The 13,230-nt window shown below is 41.2% G+C and overlaps 1 protein-coding gene across 1 annotated transcript in view; it reads right to left on the bottom strand.

The window, feature by feature from the left end:
* LOC127417022 (spondin-1-like) overlaps window positions 1-13,230 on the bottom strand; it is a 313,995-nt gene that overhangs the window by 194,941 nt on the left and 105,824 nt on the right. The window contains exon 6 of the mRNA XM_051656706.1: window positions 4,785-4,933. Coding sequence (XP_051512666.1) covers window positions 4,785-4,933 — 149 coding nt within the window. The remainder of the gene's footprint in view (window positions 1-4,784; window positions 4,934-13,230) is intronic.

Genomic DNA, 13,230 nt, shown 5'->3' with positions numbered 1-13,230 from the left:
TCACTAACACCTTTTCCAGCAGCAAACTCAGTTTTCCCTGGGAGCTCTCCCATCCAGGTACTGACCAGGCTCAACCCTGCATAGCTTCAGTTGGTAACCAGGTGAAAGCTGCAGGGTGATATGGACATGATTTCCCTAAAGTATTTATTTTTTTTACTCAAGTGGGCCCTTAAAAACAATTAAGTGTTAAAGCCTCTTAACTGCCATTTTCCAAAGTAAACCTTAAGGTTAGGAAACTTCACCATAAGTGTAGAATTACAAGGTTTCAAAAAAAAAGTTTATAGAACCAATTGAAGAGTACAGTGTGCCAAGGCAAACTGTTCATGCTTGGGAGAACAGTTTGACCATGATTTGACCATCACACAGTATGGGAATCCGCTAACAAGCTGGAGGCCGATCTAATAGAAACACACACATACCTAACTGTACGAATGGATCCATTAAAATCAAACCGCAAGTTCATTTGGGATATATTGAGAATATTTATACTATATATACCAAATCCCTACTGACCAGCACTAATATTCTTATTTTGGGATGACAATCAGTTCTCTGCACAGTTTTACAAGCATCTTAACATCTTGCACCTCTAATCCACCTCGTACCTGGCTCAGTCTTTCAATTTCAAAGGTGTCTTCCTCAAGAGAGCCGTAAAAGCAGGATTCTCGATTAATTGGTCTGCATGCAAATCTCAAAGTTTTTTTTTTCTATTTTTTTTTTTTTTTGACTGACATAGAAAAGATCTGTACACACAAAAAAAAACTGTTTCAGTCTATTAATTTTGAGGATTGTAATCCACCCATGTAACCTCCAGGAAATGAGTTTGAAAAAAATATTTATGCAGTAATCACAAACAACAGTGATTGGTGCATCCTGAACAGCGCTGAGAAAAGTAACAGGTGTCACTTGACAACACCATTTATATGCTGCTTCAGAAGAGGTCAGACAATAATTTACACATAATGACACTGAGAAACTTTAATAGGTATTACATTTAAAAATAAAATCATAGTATAAAATTACAATATTTTCTGTTGGTAAAATTGCCCAAATGTTGGTTGGGACATTTCTGATTTTCTGAAAGTTGGTGGGGACATGTTGAACGTGTCTGTGGTAACAGTAGATTTTTAATTCAGTGAAACCTGAAAACCTTTGGTGACATTTTTGCGAAATTATATTAGGTGGTTCATTACATGTATTGTGGCAGTTCCAAGGTGAAATGTCCACTGTGTTGTTAAAAGTGGGATTAAAAAAGCAGTTGTTTGTTTTCCAGACGTGAGATTTTTAATGCTCTATTGAGTTTTATATCAACAAAACCTACCTCTTTACCTCTTTAACCTTGAACCTAAACCTAACCGATAATGTCAAAAAAGCAAACATCAGATAAAAAATGCAATTGCTGAAGAAAACACGTCATTTTGTGGTGCTTTTATGAAACTTTTGGCTCACCAGTCAGCACACATGCTCTTCAGGACTTGTACCCTGGTCTTTTGCATTGCAAGTGCAACGCTCTATCAGTTGAGCTACTGCACAATTTGAACAAACTTGCATATGTAGTTGTTTATGCAATGCAAACTTTAAAATGTGTTGCTTTACAAGTCACATGCTATAGTAAAAGTGTTCAGATGTCATAAAATAGCATTGAGGAACAGGGTGAAAAGTAAGTGTTTCTGAGCTGAAAATCTGTAATTTTTACTTGTGATTTGTTGAAAAGTGAATAAAAATCATTGTTGTCGCTTCTAGTGTTTATTTCACCAGGAAACTTAAAGGTGGGAGCTACCATACTATTTAAGGACCCTTATTTTGATGGGTGTATACATGTCCTGGTGTTTCTGGGTTACTCGCTCACTGGCATTTCCGTTCCCGTTTCCATTCAGGTACGTTGAGGCTTTGCTCATGGTGTAATGATGTAAACCTCTCAAGGCTAATATGCTTATGTACAGTTTGATTAGAGTGGAGCGGGTGGTGTGTGCATTGTGGCGAGTTGGTGGTGGAGGTCGCTTTCAGATATGTTTTATATTTATCTTACACTTCAAGGTCACATGTTGTGGGGGTATTTATTGTATTATGTTTGCAGTAACAGCAACATTAGTAGGTGGTTGAATGATGGCTGGAATACTGAGCAACGGTACCGGTTGTGGGTAACCATACAACTTTGCGTCTGGTGTTTGTTCAACCCAATTGTAAGTACGCCTCTCCCTTTTGCACATTGGGGCTCAGTAGATGTAGTTTAAGTCTCGGGTCTTTTTGTAAAGGTAAGTGTGGGGAGTTGAACATCCCAATCTTTAAGACACATCCCTAGCCGAAAATGCTACATGGGACACCGCTGCTGTTTTGCTTACGGGCATTTGTTGCTGCTGTTTTGCTTTGCGGCTCGCTTGGGCTGTCTGTTTATGAGCCTCGTGTTCGCTGTCTGCATATCAGCTTCACTTTGTTTTGTTTATGATTTCATTGCGCCGTGTCTTTTCTTTTTGTTTTCGTTGTTATAGTGTCAATTTATGTTTACTATTTCTGTTGATTTGTTTTTTATTTATTTCAGGTTTATTCTATTACTATTTGTTTTGTGACTATACGTAGTGAGACTGTTTGCTAAATTAGTGCATTTCTCAGCCTCGAACCTGTTTCAGGTCAGTTTTCCTGCACTGTCTCTTTATTATTGATGTGGTGTATGTTGTTGCTGTGTCATATTGTTCTATTGTATAGTGTTTATGATTTTCATTTCCTTTACTGCCAGTATTCATTCTGGCATTACTCAGGTGCTGTATAACTGCCTCTGCTGTAGGTGGTGGTGTCAGTGGGCCTGAGTGCAATAGCCACTCCATCATTGTGTTTGTAAAATTTATTTTGTTTTCTGTTTTGATTAACGTTTAGTGTCTTTGTGTAACCTTGGGTTAATTTGTGTCTCTTCTTTCTCCAGGAGCCAGTGTGGTCTCGGTGGGGAATGGGGGAGGCTAGCTGCCTTCACTCGGTGGTGTGCTTCACAGTGTGCCGACACAACTTCCTTATGGTGTGTGTGGTGTTTGACACTTTGGTGTGAATTAAGGTGGGTTTGGATGACCTCCCGAGTGGCGGCTGGCCTGCCTTGTTCCCGCGAAGCCTGGCCCAGGAGAATTGGTAGTTTTAAAATGTCTTATTGTGCTTCATGGGAGAGAGAATCTAGATTTATATGATATCAAGTTTTTAATGATGTTAAAGTGTTATAATAAAATATATTTTTTGTATTGATACTCAGGTCTCACTTTCTCATTTCTTTGCCTTCAGCTGGTAAGACTTACCTGTGTGTCCTTATTAGGAGTATTTCCCTGGCTCTCCCCCAGGGTGGTGTAGTCAGATTTAAATTAATTTTGATTCAAGTTACCCTCTATTTAGGAATGCCACAGTATAATAACGTGATTCTGTGAGAACAGGTTGATTGTGACATATTGTTGTTCCAGCAATATGTCACATTTGGCAAAGTCATGGTAAACCATCAAAGGAAGTCCATTCCCCTCTGTCTGATCACCACTGGAGCCATCTGGTCTCCATATATATCATACAGTTATACGTTCACTATTAGAAGAGAGATGAAAACTGCAAGATATAATTATTCAAACAGAACTAAGTTCAATCATCACTCTCATCCTCTTATCTTTTCCATGTCAATTTTCTGCAAATGGAAATGCAATGTATGCACCAAGAAGCACACATGTGAGCCTTTCACAGATCTCCAAGAGCATCCGCATGCTTGGCTGAGCTCAGAGAATAGACAGAGCACTCAGCAAATGCAGAGGTCTCCAGGCTTTTCTAAATGCCCCTCAAAATACTGGCCCATCCCTCCGGCAGCACGTAATTATGATGCTCCAGTGGAGAGCTAATGTAATGATCTACCTGATCCATTTCAGCTCTATTTTATCATCACACTGCCACAGCTTTTAATTCCTATTATAATTCTTATCAAAGTTCTTCAAGGACAAGTGGGATAAGCCCACCCTGCTTCAACTCAGGTGAATTATCATTAACATTATTGTGTTTGAAGCTGCAGATTTATTTAGGAATACATGTTCCTATTGAACAAACTGTGTAAATACAATAAATCTAGATTGAATAAGCTTTCCCAACAAAACTTCAAACAAGTTACATCCACTACTGAACACTGATCCCATGATACTTTCTAGATAAACAACACTATAACAAAGAAGATATTGCTGTTTCGATCCCAGGGACACTCCCTAAAACATAGGCAAAATATACCCCAAACGCAGATAACATGAGGGATGGATTTCAATATCGGCTTTAGACCAATTTTAAACATGATAAATGAGCTTTAATGAAGATTTCTTCACTGTAAAATCTTTTTCAAGTAGTATGCGTGGTGTAAACTTGATTAAATTATTATAGGTTCAGCCATGAAACACTACTTGGCCCAAGCTGTTAGGTAATTTGACACGTAATCAGTTTCAACTTGCGAAGACTCTTTTTGTTCAACATTTAAATTGCCTCAGTTGTTTGCAGATAAGCAAATTTCACTGCAGTGCACTGCAAGTTTATTTTCTCTGAAAACCTCCTCCTCCCCAGCACTACTTGTCTAAAGCTGCTTTAAGAGGATCGTAGCAGCAGCATAAGCAGATCTACTCAGCCAAGACCAAACCTACCAACTTGTCATATCCATTATAACACCTTATAAATATTTTACAAGAGTTGTAATGACTGAACTTTGGATTAGTTTGCATATGAAATAATTTCTAGCATTTTGTGACTGAATAAACAAACAGCACAATTATCAGGCAGAAACTCTTCTTCCCTACCTTCTGACGAATCTCCTCCTCCATCTTGACCGGTGAGCCCAGTTCAGCGACCTGTTTGACCCCTTCACTGGCATAACCTCCGTACTCCCATAACACATAGTTCTTTGAATGGGACGCCCCAATGAGAGCTGACCAATGATTGGCTCTCCCTGTGAAGAAAAGTAATTTTGGAGTTCTTAATAAGATGTATGATGAAATGATTTTTTTTTAAGAAAATAATTTCCATTTCTCTCTGATTTGATCTTGAGTTATATTTACATTTAATTTCATAATGCTAAATTTGCCATTTAATTTCATAATGAATTTGGCAGACGCTTTTACCCAAATATATATAAAGAGAGAGAGAGAGAGAGTTGTGCTAAAAAGTTTGCATACCCTGACAGAAATTGTGAAATTTTGGCATTGATCTTTTATTTAAGGATAGTGATCATATGAAGCCATTTATTATCACATAGTTGTTTGGCTCCTTTTTAAATCATAATGTTAACAGAAATCACCCAAACGGCCCTGATCAAAAGTTTACATACCCTTGAATGTTTAGCCTTGTTACAGACACACAAGGTGACACACACAGGTTACTCACACCTGTGGCTTTTTAATTTGCAATTAGTGTCTGTGTATAAATAGTTAATGAGTTTGTTAGCTCTCACGTGGATGCACTGAGCAGGCTAGATACTGAGCCATGGGGAGCAGAAAAGAACTGTCAAAAGACCTGTGTAACAAGGTAATGGAACTTTATAAAGATGGAAAAGGATATAAAAAGATATCCAAAGCCTTGAAAATACCAGTCAGTACTGTTCAATCACTTATTAAGAAGTGGAAAATTCGGGGATCTCTTGATACCAAGCCAAGGTCAGGTAGACCAAGAAAGATTTCAGCCACAACTGCCAGAAGAATTGTTCAGGATACAAAGAAAAACCCACAGGTAACCTCAGGAGAAATACAGGCTGCTCTAGAAAAAAACAGTGTGGTTGTTTCAAGGAGCACAATACGACAATACTTGAACAAAAATGAGCTGCATGGTCGAGTTGCCAGAAAGAAGCCTTTACTGCGCCAATGCCACAAAAAAGCCCGGTTACAATATGCCCGACAACACCTTGACATGCATCACAGCTTCTGGCACACTGTAATTTGGAGTGACGAGACCAAAATAGAGCTTTATGGTCACAACCATAAGCACTATGTTTGGAGAGGGGTCAACAAGGCCTATAGTGAAAACAATACTATCCCCACTGTGAAGCATGGTGGTGGCTCACTGATGTTTTGGGGGTGTGTGAGCTCTAAAGGCACAGGGAATCTTGTGAAAATTGATGGCAAGATGAATGTAGCATGTTATCAGAAAATACTGACAGACAATTTGCATTCTTCTGCACGAAAGCTGCGCATGGGACACTCTTGGACTTTCCAGCATGACAATGACCCTAAGCACAAGGCCAAGTTGACCCTCCAGTGGTTACATCAGAAAAAGGTGAAGGTTCTGGAGTGGCCATCACAGTCTCCTGACCTTAATATCATCGAGCCACTCTGGGGAGATCTCAAACGTGCGGTTCATGCAAGACGACCAAAGACTTTGCATGACCTGGAGGCATTTTGCCAAGACGAATGGGCAGCTATACCACCTGCAAGAATTTGGGGCCTCATAGACAACTATTACAAAAGACTGCACGCTGTCATTGATGCTAAAGGGGGCAATACACAGTATTAAGAACTAAGGGTATGCAGACTTTTGAACAGGGGTCATTTCATTTTTTTTCTTTGTTGCCATGTTTTGTTTTATGATTGTGCCATTCTGTTATAACCTACAGTTGAATATGAATCCCATAAGAAATAAAAGAAATGTGTTTTGCCTGCTCACTCATGTTTTCTTTAAAAATGGTACATATATTACCAATTCTCCAAGGGTATGCAAACCTTTGAGCACAACTGTATATAGGATATCTTCAAAAATAATGCCATAAATAGTTTTCATTTATCAGTTAATGTCATACAAAGTCCAGTAAACATAAAAAAGCTAAATCAATATTTGGTGTACCTAGGACCAATTGTACACCTTGAAAAAGTATATACTGTATCAATCCCATCAATCCGTCAGACCCTTATATTATATTTATTATATTTTAAAGTAATTTATTATACTATTAACCAATAATATAGTAATCATACATTCTTAGATGTATTTTTATATAATTAAAATGTATTTTAAATTACATTTAATTTTAATTCAATTTATTTATTTTATAATAATTAAATTAAGTAAATAATTTAAATTATTAAAATAATGTAACTTTTATTATTTATAAAGTAAATTGTTTTCATCAACCAATAGTATAATAATAATAATAATAATAATTATATATATATATATATATATATATATATATATATATATATATATATATATATATATATATTATTATTATTATTATTATTATTATTATTTTATTTTAATTATAGAAGTTTATTTATTATTTTAGGCTTTTTTCCTTTAATCATTTAGCACAGTGAAAGGAAATTATGGGAAGATATTGTTCTGGCAATAAATGAAAAATGTGCTGCAAGTTATACAGTACCTGCACAGAACAATGACTAACAGATCTGTTTTAAACATTTAATGTAAAAGAGTCGGCACAGTTTGTTGTTGGTATTATATGTTTCTTTATAATTTTACATAATAAAAAAATATATAATGTATAATTTTTAGTAGGTAATAATAAAAATATTATAAAAACATTTTTTATTTATTATAATGTTTTGGGATATTTTAATATTTTATCAAATACATTTTCATACGTATGTATTTTATAAAATACATTTTAATTTTGATTTAATTAAAGTTAACCAATAATCTAATAATAAAAATTATATTTTTTTCAGGATTAGAGTCATGAAAAGGATAATCCTGCTTTTTTTTTTTTTTTCTGTGTCATTGTGGCAGTGCCAGAGGAAGCATCCCTCCATTCAGGAAGGACAGTGTAATGCTTTAGAAAACCTTTCTGTGTCCGATACAACAATTCCATGTCAACCTCCCACAGATGACATATAAATGGTTTCCACCTCCCACAAAAATGGGTTCTCCCGCAGGGGCCAGCTAAAACACACTGAAATAGCTCTACCTTGGGCTTTTTTGGAGTCTGTGTCCTCAATTTGTCCCTTTAGCCCAACCTTTCAATGGCAAGCTGCAACGTTACCACAAATTGTGCATTGAAGGCAACAATTTTGAATCAGATTTTGGTCAAACCTTATTCACACAGCTGAAGAATATGGTTGTCAGTCAAGTTTGTGAGTGCTTTATACTGTATGGTTACATTCACACACAGTTTGGTTCTAAATGAGAGTAAAAGCACTCTATAACTGAACTGACACCCTTCAATTTTCAGGACTCACAACCACATTTTGAGGGAGACACTTCCTTTCATTGAGAATGTCATGAAATTACTTCTCTTTCAACTTTATAACATCTTGCTCTAACAAAAAAGTCACCTTGTAGGAAAGTCTCCACCCTGAGGTATTAGATTTAAGATCTGCCCGATCTGGGCCTTTAAAGCCCCTCAATATAATTTCTCCTCTCCGATTTAAGTGATTCCACAGGCATTACAGAGTGTACACACTGCCTCTGTGAAGAACTGCTTACCACATCCGCTCGCTGCATTAATCCCCTCAATCCGTCAGACCTGTATCGAATCTCACTGATGTGCTCTGATGTTCCAATGGTTATTTTTTTTATTTCATGTCAAACACAGCATCTCTTTCTCTCTCTCTCTGAATCAACTGTATGTATTGTATAGGTACTTTTATGTATTTAATATGTATGCCGATAGATGCAAACCCCCTTGCTCTATTTTAACCAGTAAGCATGTTCTGAAATTAAAAGTAAAGTTGAAGTTTGTAAAAAAAAAAAAAAAATTCCGTGTTAAAATGATTTTTCTTTTCCCAGTTTAGTATAAATTTCCTTTAGAGTGTAAACACTGTGACTCTATCAAAACCTTGTTCTGTGAATGGCCATAAGTATTCTGACGTGTCAACTTATTTTTTGTCCAATGGTTTGAGTTTGGGGTGGGGCAAACAGGTAGATGGGTGGGGTAATTGGGAAACCTGTTTGAAAACAATTATTAATGGTGCTTGAGAGACTATTACGGTAATTTTACACTTGTTTCTAAGAAGCATATTAAACTATTGTAAACAACACAAAAAAACAAACTCACAGGTCTTTAGTCAGTGTTCTGTTCAAATGAAGAATCAACAGTTTAACTGATCTGCCTTGCGATGCTGTATGAAAATGACGAAATTACGACAGAAATACACTGTATTCTATGAATATATCGTTGCTGTCCGATGAAAAACACGTTTCCCTATCTGTCACTCACTTGAAGTTGTGTCGATGTAGTGACACTAGGGGTCACTCTTGGGAGCCCGAGACACATCTGGTCTTTGATAAAAGGCCAATGAAAATTGGCGAGTGGTATTTGCATACCACTCCCCTGGACATACGGGTATAAAAGGAGCTGGTATGCAACCACTCATTCAGATTTTCTCTTCGGAGCCGAACGGTCAATGTTTACTGAGCTGACTGTTCATTCATCTCTGCTGGATCTGACGGCGCATTTCAGCGGCTTCTCCCTCTTCTGCACTGGTGCACTGCAGAGAATGCCCCTGGGCGCTTCAGCAGAAAAAAGAGAGTATATTTTTCTAAAAGAGTATATTCCTCTAAAAGAGCGGCACACACGGAATATCTTTTTAAAGACACATATTTTTAAAGATGACTTTCCGTTTGTGTGTTATTCCTTGTTGCGGTTGTTACCTCTCAAACTGTTACGATCGCTGTCTTTCGTGTCTGGGCACGACCCACGCGGAGACAGTGTTCGTGGATGGATCATGTACTCACTGTGAGAACATGACCATGGCAACGTTGCGGTCGTGGCTTGCTTTCGTCCCCACATGGACCTCCCATTCCCCAGCACGCTCGTCTGCCCCGATCAGGCTTCCGGATGAGTCTGCCAGCTCGTCTCACGGCGAGTTCGACCTCTTGTTCAGAGACCGTGAAGCTGATGAGCTCTCGAGCACAGCATCGGAGAGCAGGCTCGTCCAGTCAGAAGCAGAAGCCTCAGCTGGGTTCCCCCCTCGGGGACGGTTGCCCAGTCACAGGCTGATGCGGAAATGATGGACATGCTTTCCTGGGCAGCCACGAGCGTCGGGCTAGGGTGGAACCCTCCACTCTCCCCTGAACCCTCGCGGCTCGATGATTGGTTCCTGGGCTCACGGCGCCGCTCAAAGCAGCCACCCCCGCTCTAGTCCCTTTCTTCCCGGAAGTGCACGAGGAACTGACAAAATTGTGGGAGGCACCTTTTACTGCCCGGTCCCGATCTTTCAGCTCCCCCGCCCTCACTACCATCGATGGCGGGGCAGCCAGGGGCTATTCGGGGATTCCACCGGTGGATAAGGCGCTCACGGTGCACCTATGCCCGCAGAGCGCCGCCCCTGGCGCGGACGCCCAAAGCACGCGTCCAAGGCCTGTAGGTTCACGTCGTCCCTGACGGCCAAAGCCTACAGTGCCGCTGGACAAGCCGCCTCCGCCCTGCACACCATGGCTCTCCTGCAGGTCCACCAAGCCAAGGCGCTAAAAGAACTGCACGAGGGTAGTTCAGCCCCAGATTTGATGCAAGAGCTGCGCTCGCTGACCGACCTCGCTCTCCGGTTGACGAAGGTCTCTCGGGCGGGCGATTTCCACCTTAGTGGTCCAGGAGTGCCACCTTTGGCTCAACCTGGTTGAGATGGGTGAGACCGACAAGGCACGTTTCCTTGCTGCACCTATCCCCAGGTTGGCCTATTCGGCGACACCATCGAGGACTTTGCCCAGCAGTTCTCGACAGTGAAGCAGCAGACAGAGGCTATCCGGCACAGGTAGATGTGTTCACCTCCCAAGAATCCTCCCACTGCCCGCACTGGGACGCCTGACCGAGGCACCTCTCGGTATAGATGCGCTGGCACACAGCTGGCCCCCTGGACTACGCAAATATGCATTTCCCCCAGTGAGCCTACTTGCACAGACCCTGTGCAAGGTCAGGGAGGATGAGGAGCAGGTCATCCTGGTAGCACCCTACTGGCCCACCCAGACGTGGTTCTTGGACCTCACGCTTCTCGCGACAGCCCCCCCTGGCGAATTCCCCTGAGGAAGGACCTTCTTTCTCAGGGATGGGGCACCATCTGGCACCCGTGACCAGACCTCTGGAATCTCCCATGTCTGGCCCCTGGACGGGGCGCGGAAGACCTAGCGGTAGACATGATCACTCAGGCTAGAGCCCCCTCTACGAGGCGCCTGTATGCCTTTAAGTGGCGTCTGTTTGCTAAGTGGTGTTCTTCCAGATGGGAAGACCCCCAGAGCAGCGCAGTCGATGCATCGGTGCTTTCCTTCCTGCAGGAGAGGTTGGAAGGGCGGCTGTCCCCTTCCACCTTGAAGGTGTATGTAGCCGCTATTTGCCCGGGCTATTTGTCCAAGGTTCCCACGACCCTTTTTAGGGACCAGGTGGTGAATCTGCAAGAGCTGCCCCAGGAGGAGGCAGACCCAGCCCTGATGTTGCTGTGTCCGGTGCGCGCTTTACGCATCTATTTGGATCGCACGCAGAGCTTTAGAGTCTCTGAGCAGCTCTTTGTCTGCTTTGGTGGACAGTGGAAAGGAAGCGCTGTCTACAAGCAGAGGATTGCCCACTGGCTCATTGACGCCATAACTATGGCATACCATGCCTAGTACGTGCCGCCCCCGGTAGGGCTACGTGCCCATTCTACCAGGGGTGTAATGGCCTCCTGGGCCTTGACCAGGGGCACCTCTCTAACAGACATTTGCAGAGCAGTGGGCTGGGCAACACCCAACACCTTTGAGAGGTTCTACAACCTCCGGGTGGAACCGGTTTCGTCCCGTGTAGTGGCACGCACTAGCAGGTAAGTCTGGGACAGCCAGCCGGGTGTATCGCTTGTGCATAGCGCCTTTCACCTCCCCTGAGCTGAAGACGTGCGCCGTTAACTCCCAGTAGTGTTCACAAACTGTGTTCCCTGGTTGATTTCCTCCGAGCCCTGTGGCAGACGAGTTTTCAGAGAGACTCGCTGCCGGCCCAGTACACGTGCTAACTAAATCCCTGTACTGGGGTAGGTGCTCCGCATGTAGCGGTTCCCCGTAGGTAACCCCATGCAACGTATATCTTCCGCTAATTCGTTTCCCTGTTGGCAAACTGCATCTTCCTTGGGCAGTCTCCATGCTTGTAGTAACTCCTCCCCTGTAGGGTAGGACCTACCATGGGACTTCTCCACATGGCATACTTCTGACATAGCTCGACAAGACCATGTGACGTATTTCCACTTAAATACCCCCCCCCCCCGGGCGGGGTGTGGTCTCTGCGGTTTCCCCCCCCCCCCGACTAGACTTGGTCAGCCCAGTCGGTTAATCCCCCTTTTTTTGGGGAGTGAAAAAAGGGGGATAAGAGGCCACGAATGGGCTAGCCCTTCTCTATTTTTTGGGTAGTCGACTTGTAAGTCCATTAAAATATCGAACAGTTCACTAACAGATGTGTAATGATAGAATTCTATTTATGGTGCTAAAGGTGAGTAATTATGTTTTCAATTCATTTTGTAAGGCTGTTTATGGAAAAAAAATTATTTCCATGCTCTTGAAAAAAATTTTTTTCAGAGATACCTGCTTTTCATCAGACAGCGACGATATATAGACTAGGGCTGTCAAAAGATTAAAAATTAATTGTGATAAAACTTATTTTTTTGTTGTTAATCTGACTGATCTACCATGATTGGATCTGTTAAATGTTCCCTCTAAATACAATATTTTTCATATTTAAAATCAGGACCCACTTTACATTAGGTGTCTTTAACTACTATGTACTTAAGCATTTGATACAATGTACTTATTATGTACATATGTGTTGTTGCATTGTACCTTAAAAGTCATTACATCTGTACTTACACTGTTAACATTATCTATAACACCAACCTAACCCTAACCCCAATTCTTACCCTAAACCCTAACCATAACCCCTAACCCTACCCTTACCTCAACCTGAAAAAAATATATATGCAATGTATGCAACGCATAGGGGCCATTTCTAAAACGATCAAGAGGGGACCACACCCGCACCCCACCCCAAAATCAAGGGGAAACCCACCACCAGGTTAATTTATGCAGAAACATCAACACAAACTGGTGTAAAAAAAACAAAAAAAACATGGTATACATTTCAGATGTCCACAGCAAGGTGTGTGTGTGTGTCTTCTCGAACACATGTGTAAGGATGTGTAATTGCACTGGCACATGGGAATGTCTTCTGCACAGCACACGTGATCATCATAAATCCTGTGTGTTTATCAGCAAGTGTCTGTTTATCCATCTGTCTTTCACTATTTCCTAAACCCGTGAATTAGTTCAGTGCACTTTCTTTATCAGGTTCAT

This window comes from Myxocyprinus asiaticus, chromosome 26 (genome assembly GCF_019703515.2).
Source record: "Myxocyprinus asiaticus isolate MX2 ecotype Aquarium Trade chromosome 26, UBuf_Myxa_2, whole genome shotgun sequence".
Lineage (NCBI taxonomy): Eukaryota > Metazoa > Chordata > Actinopteri > Cypriniformes > Catostomidae > Myxocyprinus > Myxocyprinus asiaticus.
The sequence above is the reverse complement of the archived record's forward strand: the minus strand, read 5'-3'. Positions and strand labels throughout refer to the sequence as shown.